General features: G+C 44.4%; 1 protein-coding gene across 1 annotated transcript in view; it reads left to right on the top strand.

The window, feature by feature from the left end:
* The first annotated feature begins 2,265 nt into the window (after nt 1-2,265).
* LOC111262971 (gamma-aminobutyric acid type B receptor subunit 2) overlaps nt 2,266-17,918 on the top strand; it is a 100,828-nt gene continuing 85,175 nt past the window's right edge. The window contains exon 1 of the mRNA XM_086969390.1: nt 2,266-4,419. Within this exon, the coding sequence (XP_086825516.1) occupies nt 3,880-4,419 (540 nt within the window). The 5' untranslated portion in view covers nt 2,266-3,879. The remainder of the gene's footprint in view (nt 4,420-17,918) is intronic.

Consider the following 17,918-nt stretch of genomic DNA (forward strand, 5'->3'; position numbering starts at 1 on the left):
TAGTAGATTAGCTGAAATAGCCCCTCATTGGACTCCTTTACGTAGAATTGTACGTATCTGGGTCCCCTCAAGTTTGGATGCCAATCATTTTCACCAGTATTCGAAGCTAGAAAGTCAGATTTTCGTTCTCTATTAAGAGTGTTTTTTCAACTTTTTAAAATTTTACTTTTCAATCAAGATGCGACACAATTAAAACACTGTGTCGACGAGGGACAGTACTACCAGCCAAATTTCACGCGCGAAAATCGATCTTAGATGTCCTGTACGAAATTGTTAAGGTTAACTTATGGAAAAGTTAGAGAATCGAAAAACAGCAAACTTCGAAGATCTTTTTAGTAACTTATTTATCAACAGATCTCCATTTCAAATGGCAAAGCTTCTTAATCGCAATTGGATATGGCATGGATATAGATGCATATCATCCAAAGACATGCTCAGAAAAACTAAAAGTACAAGCATATAAAACTCACGATAAGATGAAGAATAACCCTTTGTTTCAAATCGGAAATTAGCCCTCGGCTCTGATGGAAAGAAGCCTAGGCTGAATGATCAGATTGAGAAGACTGTATAAAATATTTGTAAAGATAACCTCTCCACAAACGAATTATCACTGTTTTCTTTCTGAAAAGTTTAATCGTTTTACGTTATAAGTTGCTTCAATGTACTGTATTTTGTATAGCGACTTCCCAGATACTGTACCGCCAATTTTCTTTCGTCTGATCCTGCGATGTAAAACAATATTTCTGTATTTATTTTGCAATTATATTATTTTACATCTGTAAGGGTTTATATGAAGTTATACGACAATAGAGCTATGATATTTACCGTTTTCATCTTAATACAAAATGTAGTTATAGCTTTGCTACGAGGTGATGTCTTTCTCTGCGGGAAGCGAAGAGCGACCAAAGGTATATTTCGGATGGTGCGGCTGACGGTAATATCCACTCTTGGTACAAATAGGGGGTACACTCTAGGCACGTACCATTCTTCTTTTTGGTGTAGACATAATTGTGTTTAGTCTCTTTGTTCCTGGAAGTAATCGCTATGATCCTCTGTACTTCAAAGGTTGTTTTTATTAACTTGCACAACTTGAAGCAAAACCTTTACAGCTGGAAAATTAGTTAGTGCCGTAGGAAGAGGAAATGATACCTTTGATTTCCTTTATTAGAGTCCTCATTGTAACCCGGCCCATATATGCAACAGTTCAATAAATAGCTTCTTAGTAGAATTTTGCTTTTTATTAGGTATGTTTTTCCATTAGTATCGTATCAGAATGTCCCCAGTGTCTACAGACTACTCCTGCAAGCAGCGTAAATTTGCATTTTAGAGCTACACTTCGAAGGTAAGCTTGTTTACTCGCATCTGGTGCCAACTGCTAGAATTTGAGGTTTGGCTCTTACACGTGTGTACGGTCGCCTGTTCACGTGTGAATGTATGTGTGTGTCACACGCTGTCTAGCCATTGGACAAGTTCAAACTTTCAGGATGGTCATTGTAATTATGACGGTTATTCTGGCCTTAGTACTGAGGTGCAAGTACTATAGAAGCCGGCTGAGTGTACTTCTGTCGTGTGGGCGTTGTGTCGATATTGTAGCTGATCGCCATTGGGGTATCGGCCGTATTAGCTGCGATAGTCGCCCCTCAGGCGCTCTCCGTGGGACTCCGGTACTATGAGCGCTGAGTCCAGACTCTCGTTTCGTTGACGTCTGCAGCGCATCTCTTGGCCGTCCCCCTCGTCCCAACCCTTAACCGCCTTTCCAAAAATTCCTCTCGTGTCGACCCCACCCCATTCGTTCTGTTCACATCGCTTCGTTCGCAGCTCAGTTCTCGGCAGGCGGCTGGCTGCGCCGCGCGTTCATAGACAATGACATTCTGTTTCTGCCCGGCTCGTTCCCGTGGCAGTATTTTGCCTGCCTTTCTTTCCAACCCTCTCCGAACCTTTGGTATGCTGCTGCTGCTGCTACAGACAAGCGAGGCTGCCCTGCCTTCAGTGCTGGCTGGCTTGCGCGGTTCTACAGCTAGTGCCAGTTAGCACGGAGCGCGGTCTGGCTGCTACTGCTGCTGCTAGGCTTGAAGGCAAAGCTAAGGCGAAAGCTAGCGGCTGCAGCGGACGAGCAGGCGCTCTAGGTCGCTTGGTAATCGGCCTTTGGACTGGCGCCCAACGAGTCCACGGGCAAGGGTCCACGGCCCTCTGTTTATGTTAGGATCTGCCAGAGGGCGCGACGGGACGCAGCGCGGAGTGCCCCATGGTGAGTCGGCCAGTCCGCGCGTAACTCGGAGCGGTGCGGTGCTCCGACGTGTAACGAGTGATGAGCTCGCGGGCTCCGGCTGTCTGTACATCGGTCCCGGTCGAACCTACACACACACACTGCCGCTATTTCGCCGTTCAGTGCCGTCTCCACGTTGAGTTTCTATAAGAGTGGAATCGCTAGTAGATTGGGATAGACTAACTGATTCCGACTGCAACCTTCTGCCGCACCAATAACAACAACCACAGCAGAAATTATGGTTGCTATTTCTTCTATCTTCTGTAATTGTATTATTCTTATGCATACGTCCATTACTTTGTCTTCGTTGTCGCCTTCTTCTTCCTGAGCCACAATTCACATAGCAATTACCGATTGCAGCTCTATGGTGGTGCTGCTGCTTTGGTTTGCCTCGTGACTTTATTTAACCGAGTCGAATGTTCTGCTTAGTAGAAATAACCTGACTGGACACCGTAGCTGTGACAGGGCGTGCGTATGTGCTCTCGTTTACAAATTAGCGGTTATAGTGTACTTCCAAATTTAAATGTTTGTATTGTATAGGAAAAAAATCTTTGCTGATATGTCGTCACAGGTTGTCCATAGCGAACGCAAGATAAACAAAGCTGTTGTGTAACTGTTGCCAGCTTATGTCTAGACGACGCAAAAACGCGTCCGGCAAATCCTCGTTGTTTGGATCGACGAAAACGGTTAGACGAAAGACAACTTCATTAACAACAGTTACAACAACTTCTAAGCATATTGCGTCCGCATGTCGCAAAAACTGTTGACGCTCAGCTGCGAAGTACAACCATCGTTGGTCTCGACGAGCAACAGTTATAGTTACGAAATTGCGTTCTGTAAAAAAAATATCCAACGGCAATAACTTCGGCAACATAACAAATCGTGCCACAAACGCATGTGAACTGGTGCTGTTGCTGGCCCCTTCTATAAAGTCATGCAAGGCCGTACTTTGGCGCAATTAGCAGCGTCGAGGTTGTGCTTATTTGCCTTACGATTGCCGCCGTACAAAAGGAATAAAGCTGTAACGCAACTTCGATTACTTTCTTCACCATCAGATCATCATCCATGTGTTCATTGCGCGTCATGAGGTCAACGCCGATGTTGACGATGACGTCTGTGAGGCCAATGCCGACAACGACTTCGTTCTGTTTGCAGCTGCAACAACTATCTTTGAATGTTCAGCTTTCAGCGTGGCTAGAAGTTGAAGTTTTCTTCATTCGGGTGCTGCAGTGACGACGGCTGTAGCAAAAAAAAGCAGCTACCCCCCAGGTCTCCATTCGTTTCAGCCAGCGGGAAAAAGAACATGCCATGCCCCATCATCATGCTCGCGCGTATGTTCTTCTGCAGTGGCGGGCAAGACTACAATTCGAAACAGGCGTGCTACCACTGTTGCTACTGCATCGTTAGTACAACTTCCTACCTCAGAAGTAATAACAGTAACTGCGGCTGCGGGGGCAGTTTCCGCGGCAGAAGGATCGCCAAGAAGAGGCCAATGTTAAAATGTGATTTGTTGTGAGAGTGAGTTGTAGCGTGATTAACACGACGACGACGACGACACCGACGACGGCGGGCCTGCTTGCAAAGCTGAGGCCACCAGCGAGAGGCCACCGAGTATGTCCCTGCTGTGGGACCTGGGGTGGCCCCCCTCGAAACACAAGCCCCCGGACGTTGCGGAGCAGCTGCGTTGCCGAAATCGTAGCCGTACCCGTTGTTGCCGATGTAGTCCTATCACGGGTCCTGCATACGGTGGCTTGGCCAGTCATTTGAGGGTCAGCCCGAGCCGCGATTCGGCAGCAGACGTCAACCTAATAGTGGCCCGATTAGTAGCAACAACAGCGTCAGTAGTAAACGTGACGACGAAGCTACAGTGGTCAACTAGCTCTCAACCTGGCTTTTCTCGTCGTCCATGGACAACCTACGCTCAACTTTTTGTTCAACTGTTATCTTTCTTGTTACCGATATCTCTATGTGTGTCGTGTGCTCAAGGCGTAGATCTTCATATCGCAGGATTTTTTCCAACGACGTACAATCTTAGTGAAGGCGCTATCGGTCGCGGGGTAGTTCCTGCAGTCAATCTCGCCCTTGAACACCTCAATAACGCCACGCAGTTTCTGCCAGGATATACGCTTGCTATCCAATGGAATGACACACAGGTACGTTCACTTATTAGCTAGGCCCCATAGAAAGGTGGCTATGTATAATAGAAAGGAGCGGACGAGGTGCAAAAACTGTCTTATTTATTTCATTTGCATGCCCGTTGTGGTACAAGTTTTACAAGCCGAACCCGGATGCTGCCTGTGCCTTCATCCCTCTGCATCTGTCGCTTTCCTCTTCTTGGGTTTAATGTCTCCTCGCCTCTTCCTTTTTCTCCTGCCGTAAGATTCGTCCACCATTCCTAGCAAACTCCACTTCACCAAATCCTCCAGATAAATCTACTTTTCGTGTGTTCTTGCTCTGCAATACATTGTCGAACAAGACAATGTTGCATAGAACCTATAGTAGAAGCAGCGAATACATCTGAAAACTTAACCAATCAGTAGAAGGGTTCTTCCTATATAACAACGTTTCGCAATGGCCATATAGGAGTCGTGCACAGACATACGCACTAACATTATGTATACTTTGATACCTATTTTACCTCGTTTCTGATTCTCCGTCGTTCTCAGTCAGCCCTGGACTGTGTTTCCTCTTCGCCCACTGTGTGCTACAGTAAACCATGCGCCCCATTTCGATCGTTGACGTGCAAAATCGACAGACTCCCTACTAATGCAAAAAAGAACATGAGAGGGGAGGTGGCCCGTGAGGCAGGTGGAATGACTAGATAGGTATAGCGAGTATATAGCGAGTCAAGAAACCACCAGGGACATCTCGTATATGTAACACACACACATACACGTAAGCAAGATAGTTTGAAGAACGACCGAGGTTTGTCGTCGCAGTCGAAACCGCTGAATTTTAGATGCTCGCCTCTAGAACCGACCACTAACTCACGACAGTGCGGAACGATAGCGATAGATATCAAAATAGCGATACCAGTAGCACATACAGCCATATTACAATATAACTTACGTTTACTTAAATACATTACTTAGGTACAATTTAACGCTTATACCTTAATATACCTTTAAATTGGCTGGACGCAACGACAATCTACTGGATTGTCTGTAGACAGCGCCATCCGCCATTGCGTCGTAGCTGAACCATAACTAGAGTCATCCATTACTTCTTACAGAGAATAAAAAATGCTAGGCATTGACTGTTCTGATTCCTTAGGTTACATTCAAGCTTCCGCTCGTTTAAAAGGCACTGTCGATGTTATTCCACGGTAAATGAGAGGTAAATTGTTTTTGGTCTCCCAAGAAAGTCTAGGGTATTTACTTTGGGGTTTCCGCGGTGCTTCCGGTAGCAGCGGACGGCGGTCAATACAGGTGATAACCCACAAACACACTTGTCTGCTCCGCGCTGTCAGCTAAAGCAGTTATTGTTTTTGATGAGCGTAAATTGAGGGCATTTCAAAAGGAGAGCAGAATCCGGCCTGTAGCTGTTTATCCCCAGAAATGGTCAATTCGAGAAGGTACCGGTGGGCAATGAGCGCAATGGCGTTCGCCTTAAGTGTACCGTGTCAATAACTATTCACTTTGAATTAAAAGAAAAACCTGCTGATGTTGTGGCATACTAATTTTCGCTGAAGTCAAAATAGATTGTTAGAACTTATCTGTCATATAACAGTCTAATTTTATCCCATAGCGAGAAGCGGAATGTAGATCTGACCTCGTATTTCTAGAGAATTCCTAACGATATGTAACATATACACGCATAGCAGGTAGACTATACAATATGTATATGTGCAAGGGCGTAAACAGAACTTCAGGACATCAGGCCGCCTTCTCACTATGTTTCGAGACTTTTTTCCAGGATAGAGGCAACTAGTTACTGACGTTGATGGAAGCTCATGCCGCACGGTTTGCCTTTCATGTTTGTTCGCAGATGAGGAGTAAGATCGCAGCATAAAATAACGCAATGTTTACTTATCCGTTTTATCACGATCGCCCTAAACGTGCTTCGGAAGAGTCGGTAGGATGGACACGGTATCGGAAAAAGCTTTTTGCTTCGGTCTTGTTCCACTCCTTTCAAGGCAGATACCAGACCTCATAATAGAGCCCTAATTGAATAAGTACATGTACTGATGCCAGTTTGTGACACAAGTGCAACAGCTAAGAAAACAAACGTTTTATTTGAGAAGACCGAGCTCAAGCCAGACCCTTTTCCTCGCTACTAATGTTAACTTTAGTTAGTTTCGCCACCTAGCTTTGTTCGACGAAGCAGCCGCTTTGCCTGTTGGCCTAAAGCAGCTTCTGTTCGAGTCGGTCTAACTTGCTAGCTCCAATAAGGCCGCTTGTCTACCAATCGATGTGAGGGAATCTATAATAGCTAATTTTGGTAGCGGCCACTTTCAGCAGGCATATCTACAGGACACTGTTAGCTAAGCGGTCTCGAGATTGTAGCTTTCCCTGACGTCCTGGTCTTCTGACTGGGCAGTTCTTTTCGTTGAACAAATAAGTGTTTATCCGCTGGGCACAGACCACCGTTGAGTATTACTCATTTGGATTAAATTACGATACACGCATACAGAAAAAAAGTAAATATAGATAGATACGCAGGCTATTCTCAGTCATCGTATTTAATTATCGCTGTTTTCTAAGAACGTTATCATGGCTTACTAAGCCTTCGTTGAACGAGCAGCAGCTATCTAACGGTACTTGTTCTAGATCGACTGACCGAACTATTTTATAGCTCGTCTTAGAAGAAGAAGAGATCACACGACCCTAATAGGTTTGGCGTAAAGGGTTTTGATTTTCTGAAAATTGATACGCTGTGTGAACGCTTGACCATACACCCGCATACACCCCCGTAGATGATCACGCGCTGCAGACTATGCTGAATCGATTACAGGAGTGACAAGCCAAACACGTAAATTATCCTCTGTCCTTATGGATATGTCCCGACGTCGACCTAAAACTCTACTTCAGCATCGTTCTAGTAACTCAAAAGCAAGTCAACTATCAACCAACAGAAGATGGCGTCTGTTGGTGTCTCTTTTCGACAACATTTCAATATCGATCTATTGCTTTGTTCACTGATCGGCTCGGGGCCATTACTTGCGCGTAATACTGAGTAGACAAAGCAGATGGCTGCGAACGCACGATCAGGAAACGGATATGTAGAGATCCAGGACTCCTGCACAACACTCTCTTAGAGATTAGCTGCTATACAACTCGTTACAAAGTGTTGTTAACTAGCGTTTGTACGCCAGCTAAGGTAAAGATAAAGTTTGACTAGTGAAACAACGAAAGCGCCGCTGGAAAGCAACAAAATGAAAACAATTAGTTTTATTTTTATTATGTACCTGGTCGATATCGTTAAAAGTACGAGGAGGGTTTGCTTTGCCTTACTTAGTTCGTTTTATCGGTATCTTACATATTTCTCGAATAATATATATGCAATAATTGTATCAAACTTTGGCATGCTAATGATTTAGAGAGGGGCATATTGGCTAGAGGATCATTTGATGATCGTACTGATTCACCATCAAAACTAATTTTCTGTCTTATCACGTCTCCAATGTTGTGACAATCTTGACCGTTACAAGAAATAGATAGAAGATTGATGGATATTAATTGTACGCTCATTGAATATTGATAGCACCTGGATAGGTTAGCAGGGTGTCACCTAACCGAACCTAGGTGATTTATTTTTGGGTTTGCCTATTTTTTCGAATGATGGAGCATTCTGTACTTAGTTTCGTGGGGAAATATCGACGCCCACCTTCACCTATGGAAATACTTAAAAAGTATCGAAATCAATTGTGAGGCTTAAAATGGGACCTATAAGCGTAATAAGTTTGACAGTTTGGCTGCATTCAGGCTTGGGGATTCACTAGTTAACCATTGAATACGGCTCCGAAGGCGGAGGGCCGTCCAGTAATCCGTTACACTTTGCTCAAGAGCTGAAATTACACATCGGTCACGGCTCGCCTTGTTTTATGAGAGGTCTCCGACATCGCTGGAGAGGGAAAACCCCCTACATTCCAAATCGAGTAAAGTATTTCGAGAGGAAACGCGCAGTCGATGAAATAGAGACTGAGCTAATGAGATCTTTCGTGTGGGCGAGCTATGCCACACTTGGACACTTCGACAGAACGACGAAGCGAGCGCGACTTGACCGTGATTGAACTTGCCCCTATTAGTACGCAAATGCTTATGTCCTCACCCCAGCTGCCTCTCAGTTGCCCTTTTCACTAGGATAGTCTCTGAACTCATCAAGCTGACTCCAATTCAACCCCTATAGCCTCGGCTAATGAACAACTCAATGGAGAGCCAGCAGCAGAAAAAGCAGCTACAGCAGCGTATATAAATTTGCATCTGTTTGGCGCATTTCCCAAGCAAAATATGGTAGAAAGCTAAGTTTTCGGTCGAGATTTTTCGTTATAGCTCTCTGTAGGTATGATATACGCGGTTCGGGTACGTGCAAAACGGGTAACACAGTCGTCAACAGCTTCGAAAAACAAAGCCCATACTGAGGAACCGTTTGTACAATCCCGAAAATTACTACCGCAATCCTATTCTACCGAACAGTTACTTGAAATACCCACATACGTAACTCATGGCGCTAACTAATAAAGCTTAAACTAAGTTTACATGCTTGAAATTAAGAGTGGAACTCAGCTGTTGGAATTACTGCTAAGTCCAGTATGCTAAGCCAGTTAAGTTTTACTTGATTATATAGTATTAAGGACAGGGTTGGATAAACGTTGAATCGAACCTAAAACTTAAGTTATTTTGTTGAAGGCGTTTTTAATCGAGTCGTACAGTTAGCTCCATCGATATCCTATTTCCATACAGTACATTCCAAACATACAAGTTGAACTTCAGAAGCAATTACTAAAATAGGCGTGCATCAATTATCACACCTTTGCATGGTTACGGTTTTCAAGCGGCGCACGGCGTGCACGGAACAAGTGCATGATGCAATCTGTCAATGGAGCTCGTGATGGTCGTTCTTACCGGTCTTGCTAGTCTGGAATCTCTGCGCCGCCCGCCTCTAGCGGGATTGCCCGAGGAGAGCCGCGCGTAACGAGCGACTCATCGCGAGTCATTAGTAATACTGTGTCATCAGGCAGCGTTCGTGCAGTGTTTACCCAGCCTCGCTAACCGCGTAACGGTTCAACAGCGTACATGCATTAAAAGTGGGTGCGGCTATACACATTGAATGTTTAATAGGTTGTACATCGTCCAGTCAAATGTAATGGCGCCTGTACGTTACACTGGCAATGGAGCGAAACTTTTTTTGGCGTGGCTATCTGTAGGCATGATAACAAGGGCACAAAGGTGTTATAGTTGGAGTATTGCTCCAGGGTCTTTACTCTAATGAAATATGAAATAATTGAGTCTAATGATCTATGTGAGCATTAGTAAACGTTCACGGTAGTTCGGCCCTGTTTTGAACGCGTCAATGTTATGGAGCGTTTTACTTTGTGCTAATACCTATCAATATGTTACACGTGTTGCCATTCTCAAAGTCTTAGAAACAAGGTTTACGCAACGTATTTACGTGTACGCGCTTGTAGAAGCTTGAATTTGGAAGGTAAACGAACGAAACGAAAGCCAAGGCTGTATCTGAGTACTGTCCGTAATGGTCTATTTTCGTAGCAACCCCTTTGGTGATCTGTGGCAGATCTTTCGTTCAGTTCATAGAAAATTAAGTAAAAGGGGCTTGAGATGAAAATAAATTTCGGGTGGATCTGTGTCTATGGATATGTGCACGTCATTTATGGTCAGGCCTGCTTAATAAATTGACTAAGGCAGTGTAGCATAACAGACAATTTTGCTCTTTAGTCTCAGCAGCGTGCAGCATCGCGTAAGGAAAAAAAGGAAGGATATGTTATACAAAGTGGATATACAGGTGGACTTAATCTGCATGACTGGAAACCTCTGAATTTTGTCAAAGTACGTCTACGTCTCACTCTATATGTGTATAGGCGGGTGTATATATGGGTGATGTATCCTTGTACCAAACCTAGGGTATATGCAGGTAACAGAAGCTTGTCAACATCTTGTGCTCGCTGATTCCTTGTGGTCACCAACTGTCTTGTTTCCCTAGCGCGCGCATGCTCCTATTCGAGTGACTCTATCTGACCGGGTTACGCCAAGCGCACCTACGCCATGGAAGATGGACACAGCTGATCGCAGGCAGCAACCAACGGTGGGACTGAGGCACAGTCGGGTTTAAAAACTTGCTGGCCTGAAACTTGCTACGGGAACTCGGGCCCCTGCTAGACCTCTGTAACGGCAGCAGTTACCTAAAATACCGGCTTTTATATTTCAGGAAACATAATGGCATCGGGTTTGTGATTTTTTAGTTGCGAAACAAGCATTTTACGAAGCACGGGACCTCGAATTTTCGCTCATAGGGTACGCCTGCTGATACTGCCTGCATAAACAGAACGAAAAATTATTGCGACACAGACATAGAGTGCGCTCAGAGAACAGGGAGTCTAGGATATTTGCTGCGACGGAAGAAGCGGTTAGGTGAAGCGCAGACGAGTTTAATTACTTAATATGTGTATTCTCTCGGGAAGACACACTACACCATAATGGCGTTGCTATCCCATCCACGAACCGCGTCTTGATGATGGCTAGGGGCAGGCCCGCTATTACATTAGTTATCTGCAACTCACGAATTCTTTGCATCCATATCATCTGATATCGTTTTTCATCTTTTTCGTCGTCGTCGTCTTTCCTTTTTTCTTCGTTCCATCTTCGTAGCTCAGCCAGCAAAGTTCGTAGTTACCGCTTCTGCTACTACAACTGTCGGATCAGAGGGCCCCATGCTGCCAAAGCTACAGGCTACCCATGTTGTGCTTACCATCCTGCGGCAGCGGGGCCCGCTGCAACCGACGGAAGACAGAAAACCATTGGCACCGGTCTTCACAGCTGTTTGGCTCAATGCAATAGCGACCATCACACGAAAGTTCTTTATCCCTCTAATCGCTATTCTCTCTTCCGGTCGCTATCTTTCTGTCCGCTGTGGCTAGCTGTACATAAGGGCCCTTCTGAATTGGGATCTAACATAGCCTGACCGCCTGGTTCTACTAGGTCCGGACCTAGTTTCTGTTGTGGCAGACCTTTGACCCGGATTTCGCTAAGACAATATAGAAAGACAGGGAAATATTGCGTGTGAGGCTGCTTTAGGGTCTAAGTACGCCCGCCAGCACAACGATAGACTGACCCCATGGCTAGCAATTGGGCATGTAGGGTTAGTTTCCCTGTCGTCGTTATAAGTGAAAAAAATAGGACAAGTAGAGGGAAAAATGGGCAATGAATTAAGGGAGGTTAAACGAACGAACGCCAAGACCTCAGCTATTCGACACGTCAGTCCGTGATGATGGTCGTCGATGGCCGACGGTCCATGGTCGATCACGCACACGGCGGCCTCTGACGAGGCTACACGGGACACATAGCCCAAGGGAACGAACCTCAAAGCTTATAGATGGAGGAATAACAAAAAGCCGTTCCTTTCTCTTTTGCTGCCTCATTCGCATACAGCGCCGTTTCTATCCATTACACGGGTTGGGCTGATGTTGCTGCTGCTCAGATGGACTGAGTAGATAAATGCAAAAGGTACTGCTGCGATAAGTAGCATTAGTAGATGACGGAATAAGAGGCACATCAGCAAGTATGCAATGAAAATTAGAGAGAAAAAAAAAGACGAAGGCTCGACAATGACTGAATTACCGAAGGAGGAACACGACGTATACGAAGCAGCCAAGGAAGAAACCAGACCGATTCGATGAGAACGGAAAAGCGTTCACGTGTAATGAGTGCTCTGTAAGGCGTGACCTCTGATGACGGTACGAAATTTAGCAATCAAGTAATATTGAAGAAAGGCGATACGCTGGAAAAATATCACAGGAATATACGCGCCATTTGTGAAAAAGGTTGCATTGAATTAAATTAGGACAATGTGCCCTTTAACTTGAACGCGCGAGAGTGGACTGCAAAAGCTGGTCGTGCAACTGGTCATACTCGGCCATACATTGGCCAAGAATAGACATGTTATCACGAATACAACGGGAAATATTGCCCCCTTATTGTGGGACGTTTAACTGTTTACTTATCACGGAATAATCCATTGATACTTGGGTCATATGCACAGTGAATATGTGTGTATGAAGTAATAGCAAACATTGTGGTAAGGTTTCATTCGATAAAGGACAGGTAACAATCTTGTACCCTCATATTTTTGTAGAGGTGTCCTAGGGTGTTTGGACCGTTGTCAGATGGACCGGACTGACGGGTATTGTTGAACGTTAACTGCTTATATATTGTCTAACCCTTCAGAAACGCCATAGGTCGGGTCAGCGTTAAAGCGCCAACGTGCCGACTGGCCAAGAGCTGGCGGACAGCCAGACTACGGTAAGGAACGATGATAAAATTTATAGAACGAACGAGCAAATGGGGTACTCTACTTCGAGGGTTTGGCACCTGCTACCATACGGCTTCCTACGGCAACTCACCGTAGAATAACGACCCCACGTGTTGTAGTACTAGCAGTGGTGACATTAGTCGTTGTAGAATTATAATAACGCTAGTGAGGGTGGTAGCAGCCGTCGGCCAACCGTGTTTTGCCACTGAGGGGTTGTTGACAGGAGAATCACATTGCTGGTGCTGTCGACTTCGCTATTCACGAAATAGCACAGAGCAGATCGCTATAGTTGCGTGTTTTGTCCTCGAACACGAAGTTTCTATAGACCCCGTTGCTAAATCTCCTCTGGTTAATCCAGCCGTCTCTGGACGTGCTGTTGCTGCTAGACGTGATAGTGGAAATAATAAAATTAATTACCTTGGAAGTGGGTCAGGTACTACACATACTCGTTTCCTAAGGTAAAGAGAGGAATAGAGATAGGAAAAGATACTACGTGATTGCTGTTGTGCGTGGGGTGGGTAGATGAATATGGGTCTCTGCTGTATCTCCTGTTTGTTCAACTCGCCTGATGTAAGCTGGATATGTATTACGTAGTAAAGACTTCGCCGCCAATACCTTATTCTACTGTCTGGTTTATTGTAACAACGCCGATTGACGCGGCACATTGTCTATTCTTCTTATTATAAACACAATTTTTACTATAGAAGGTAATTGGTACAGAGTTCCATTGAGTGTAAAAAAAAAACCTTTTAGGTACTGCCTGAGTTTTAAAAACGTCAAGACAGGTTGACTGCTATTGTGGACAGCTTCTGCATAAATAGCGATAAATTTATCAATGTCAATCGATGAAACTTTATTTCTAAGTATAGAATATACAATTCTGAAGACTGTAGATTTATTAGCAGCGTCGGTTGAATGCCAAGCACCGGAACCGACCTGTTGACAGTATTTCCATGGCTTCATTGTGTACGTACCGATGTTATTAATTTCACAAATCGCGCTCGAGTTATGGAACGATAATCATATAACCTATACCCCCAGATACGCATGCCGAACTTCATAGGCAACACTGCTACACCCGAAAACAGTGTATGATCCCCGCGTATTTTTCATTATCGTTCCGGCACTGAGGAATTTGCATTTTAAAGTTCTGAAATAATCACCCGACCTCACTGAGACGATCGCGTAAGCTTTCAGTCTCAACTTTCCTACCCACCTGCCCTGTATGCACATAGCTGCATCGTGCATATGATATTTAAAACTCCCGATTGCTCGTTTGTACGAGCTTTTAAATAATTGAAAATTTGCGGAAACATTAGTTGTGTCTGCGGGTGTTTGTGTATCTCATACCTAGCTAGATTCGTCTATAATCTAGGACCACTAAATGCCTTGCATCAATCTATTTTTTCGCTGATAGGTCGCATTAGTATCATTTGGCTTCAACAAAAGGGAAGCGATTCGTCGAAATTGAGTAATAACAATTAAGCAAAAAGATTCGCCTGATCGCTGCACGCCATGATGTGACCCGGTCAGATGTGGTCAGCAGTCAGCCTGGGCTTGACTGGGACGGCGTAAGGCAATAGCGACATGCGGACCCCTTAAAGGTTTGCTGTTTGAATGACATTCTACATTGATAATCGATAGTACGTAACTAAGACGTTTTTTCACCGTGAGGCCCCTTGCTACTGGGTGCGGGTGGTGACTTCCCATTGCGTCGCTATCGACTAGGCCCGAAGGTACCGATTGGTTCATCTACATAAAACAGAAGTTGTGTATCTGCAGAGTGGCCGTCTTGCGCATTCTATATGAGCTGGGCCAAAACAGCCGCTAAAGGAAAACGCAACTTGAAAAAGAAAAAAGGTAAAGCATAGAATGTAATCTTGAAAACGAGACGAAGAACAGTAGGATGGATATAGGGAGCAAGGGGTGTTGTAAAGGGAAAGCAAAAAAAGTGGAACGCTGAATGCCTGCCTAGTTGTACGACTGAGTAGCGCAGCTGTGAGGTTGTTCGCTTCGAACGGCCCTTCTTACCCACCCTCTGGAGAGGCAGAATGTAAAGGCGCAGACAGCCCGATAACCTTGAGTCATTCCCCTATTTCTCTTCATTGTGCCACGTTTACACAGTTAGCTAGTGCTACCCGTTCTAGCAGATAGGCTGGCTCTTTGCCACCTTTCGGTCTTCGGCTGGGTATCCACGTGCGAGACCTAGTCTAAGAAGGTTCACCAGATTTTTCGTCCAGCTTTCCTTATCGATTCCTATCATGGGTTTTGAATGCCAGTAAACGTACGCAAGATACCTAAGTGACTGGTGTATTGCGTTCAGTTAAAGCGAACGTCTAGAGAGAAAGCGAAAAAAAGCAAGATGCCGCAGCAGTAACAGCAACAGCACACGAGACATACTCCGGTCGCAAAAAAGAAATTAAATTGAGTCCTCGATGACAGCTGGTGCTGCAACGTTTCTGCTACTGCAGCAAAGGGATGCTGAGCTCTGTCGCAGGTGGATTCCTGCAGTGACTCTACGTCCTTTCTCTCCTAGCTTTTAGAAGGGAAAGGTAGCACGGTCTTTGAATCTTCTCCTCAACCTCCTCTTTCTCTCCCCCTGATAGCCAGGGCGTGACGTTTGAGGACCGAATTCAGAGCGTGCCTAAAATCCGCAGCTAAAGCAACACTACTGTCAAAGTGCAGCTAGAACGAAGCAAGACCAAGGGGCGATCGGACACTCGCTCTGCTTCTGGTTGCAGGCAATAGCGGCCATAACTACGATCTAGTGCACTACTGAAGCAGAAAAGGTCCCTCGAGCTCCCTTCCGCTTCTATGGAACAAACATTCTGTCGTACACTATGATACCGTTTCTCCTCTCTTTTGCCCGTGCTGTCGAAGAAAGCCTGCTTCCCTATGTTCGCTATCACCAGAAAATGTATGTCATACGACGACAAAGCAATTATGTAAATATAAAGGAGCCAATAGCACACGTAACTGAATAATTCGATGCAAGCAAAAGTACATCCATCGTTTACTGGTAGTTTTGGAGAAATCCTACATGTGATGATAAAGCTTTAAGCATGCAAAAGCCTGGCAACTTAAGACAATTTAGGCATCAGCTTCGTTGAACATTCTAATAAATTGAACGGATCGCTTATTCAAGCATTTGCTAAGTTTTCCGCGTTAAGTTTTTTACTATGACAAACATATCACACTGTCACGGGTAACATAGTCGATCGCATGAATTGCTAAAATACTAATTATTTAAACTTCGAAAATGATGTGTATAATATAAATCTTCTACTTCCACTATACAGATGTTATACGTTACAAATACATAACCTATTTATTAATAACCAGTGCGGGGCACATAACTGAAGTTACTTGAGAACTTAATCTAAATATTTGAGCTTCTTCAGGCTCTAATATCACGAACAGGCGAGTTTTATAAGAACTGCAAACACGTGAACCGCTGATTGTGTAGATTAAAATAATAAATACACAGTCATCAATTAACTGTGAAACGTTGGTAACTGTGAAACGTGTGCTCCACGTTGTGGAGCTACATAAGAATAAGTCAGTTATTCAACGAAGTTACAAGAATAATTCATTTCGTTTTGAAGAAGGCTGATGCTTAGTCATCATTTAATGCTAAATAGGGCAGGTCAAGGATTATAGGTCCACATGATGTTCTGTTGCGTAGCGTGAAGCCGAGGTTCGAATGGGCCAAATATTGGCACATACACGAGTTGCATTTTATTCGAGAGGAGAAAAAGACGGTCACAGTGAGTACAGCGACCACTACAGCCAAGTTCACCGCCTGACTCCTGTATCACCATTGATCATTTTAGTACAAATAACCATCCATGGTAAGTTTTGATGTGGAATCGCGATTGTCCGCAGTGTGGCCGACAACTGCAGTGTTTTGTCCTAACGATGCATCGTACTAATAAAATTGTCTAAGTTTATCTATATGCAACAGCAGCATGTAGTTCAACGAGTGTGAAACCACATTACAATTACATAATTCTACTAGACAAATAAACGCGTTCCCACTAAGCTAAGTTGAAGTTCAAGATCACTTAAGTCTCTTAATCCGTCTGTTAAGTTAGCATCGACGACATCTGTAGTACAATATGTGTGTATCTTATAGTACAATATGTGTGTGTATATACCATCCTACTATTATAAACGATAGTACATTATTGTTTAAATCTCCCTGTTTAAACAGCGTTACGTTGTATAAATAAGCGTAATTCGAGTTACTTCACTTATTTCTATGGAGTACCCTTTTCCTAGGTCCTTTTGTAAGTGTTTTTTTATAATAGTAAGTAACAGCAGCTTTTTCGCCGACTTGTCGAAATGGTGTTGCATGTTTAGTTGTCATTTATTTTTTTCTATGTACCATCTACAAATACGCATACCGTTCCCGGCTCAGAACTCAGAACTTCAGGTAGTGACAATGGTGGCACAAATGAAGAGCTGAACGCACGAAGGTGGCTCTTCGGCGTTTACTGTTTCCTCCTGGGCGAGCTGAAACAACCGTTCGCTATTTCTCTTTTGCCCATCCCACTACTTAGACAGAACGGGCGTACGTGGAACTGCTATGCTACGGTTTAACAACCGACGCGAAGGCCAAAAGCGCTCTCCTACGAGTCGGAAGAGCCGAAAGCTTGCTGCTTCGGTCGCTGCCCCTTGGTTGCCAATCGGTGACTTGCCCCCGGGCGGGTGATGTGTATCGTCCCTGGGACAGCTTAGTGTGTCACGAATTTGCCTGCTAATCTTAGGGACAGGTTGTGGTCTAAGTTCGAGCCCGGGTATAGAGAAACTTCATTCTGTGATCAAAGCCAGTCGTATGAAGGAATACCTGACGGGGTTATTGGACGTAAAGCTCGAAACATGGAGGGTTTGTATTCATTATTTAGTGTTTTGTAGGCCCACCGTAGTTGCTATTGACGTCCCCTGAGCAGATACTTACACCTCATTAAAAAGGCAGTTGTTGTTGTTGTTAGGGCAACAAGAAGACGAGTTCAGGTACCTCTCTTCCCATCCCGCCCCAGTGTATGTTGCATGCAATAGAACAGATACGTCTGTCAGTATGAGCTCAATAGAATCATACAAACATACAAAAAAAAACAAAAAATATATATTTGTTGAGGCTTAAAAGTTTCTCTATGCAGAATTT

Source organism: Varroa jacobsoni, unplaced genomic scaffold (assembly GCF_002532875.2).
Source record: "Varroa jacobsoni isolate VJ856 unplaced genomic scaffold, vjacob_1.0 scaffold_718, whole genome shotgun sequence".
Taxonomy (NCBI): Eukaryota; Metazoa; Arthropoda; class Arachnida; order Mesostigmata; family Varroidae; genus Varroa; species Varroa jacobsoni.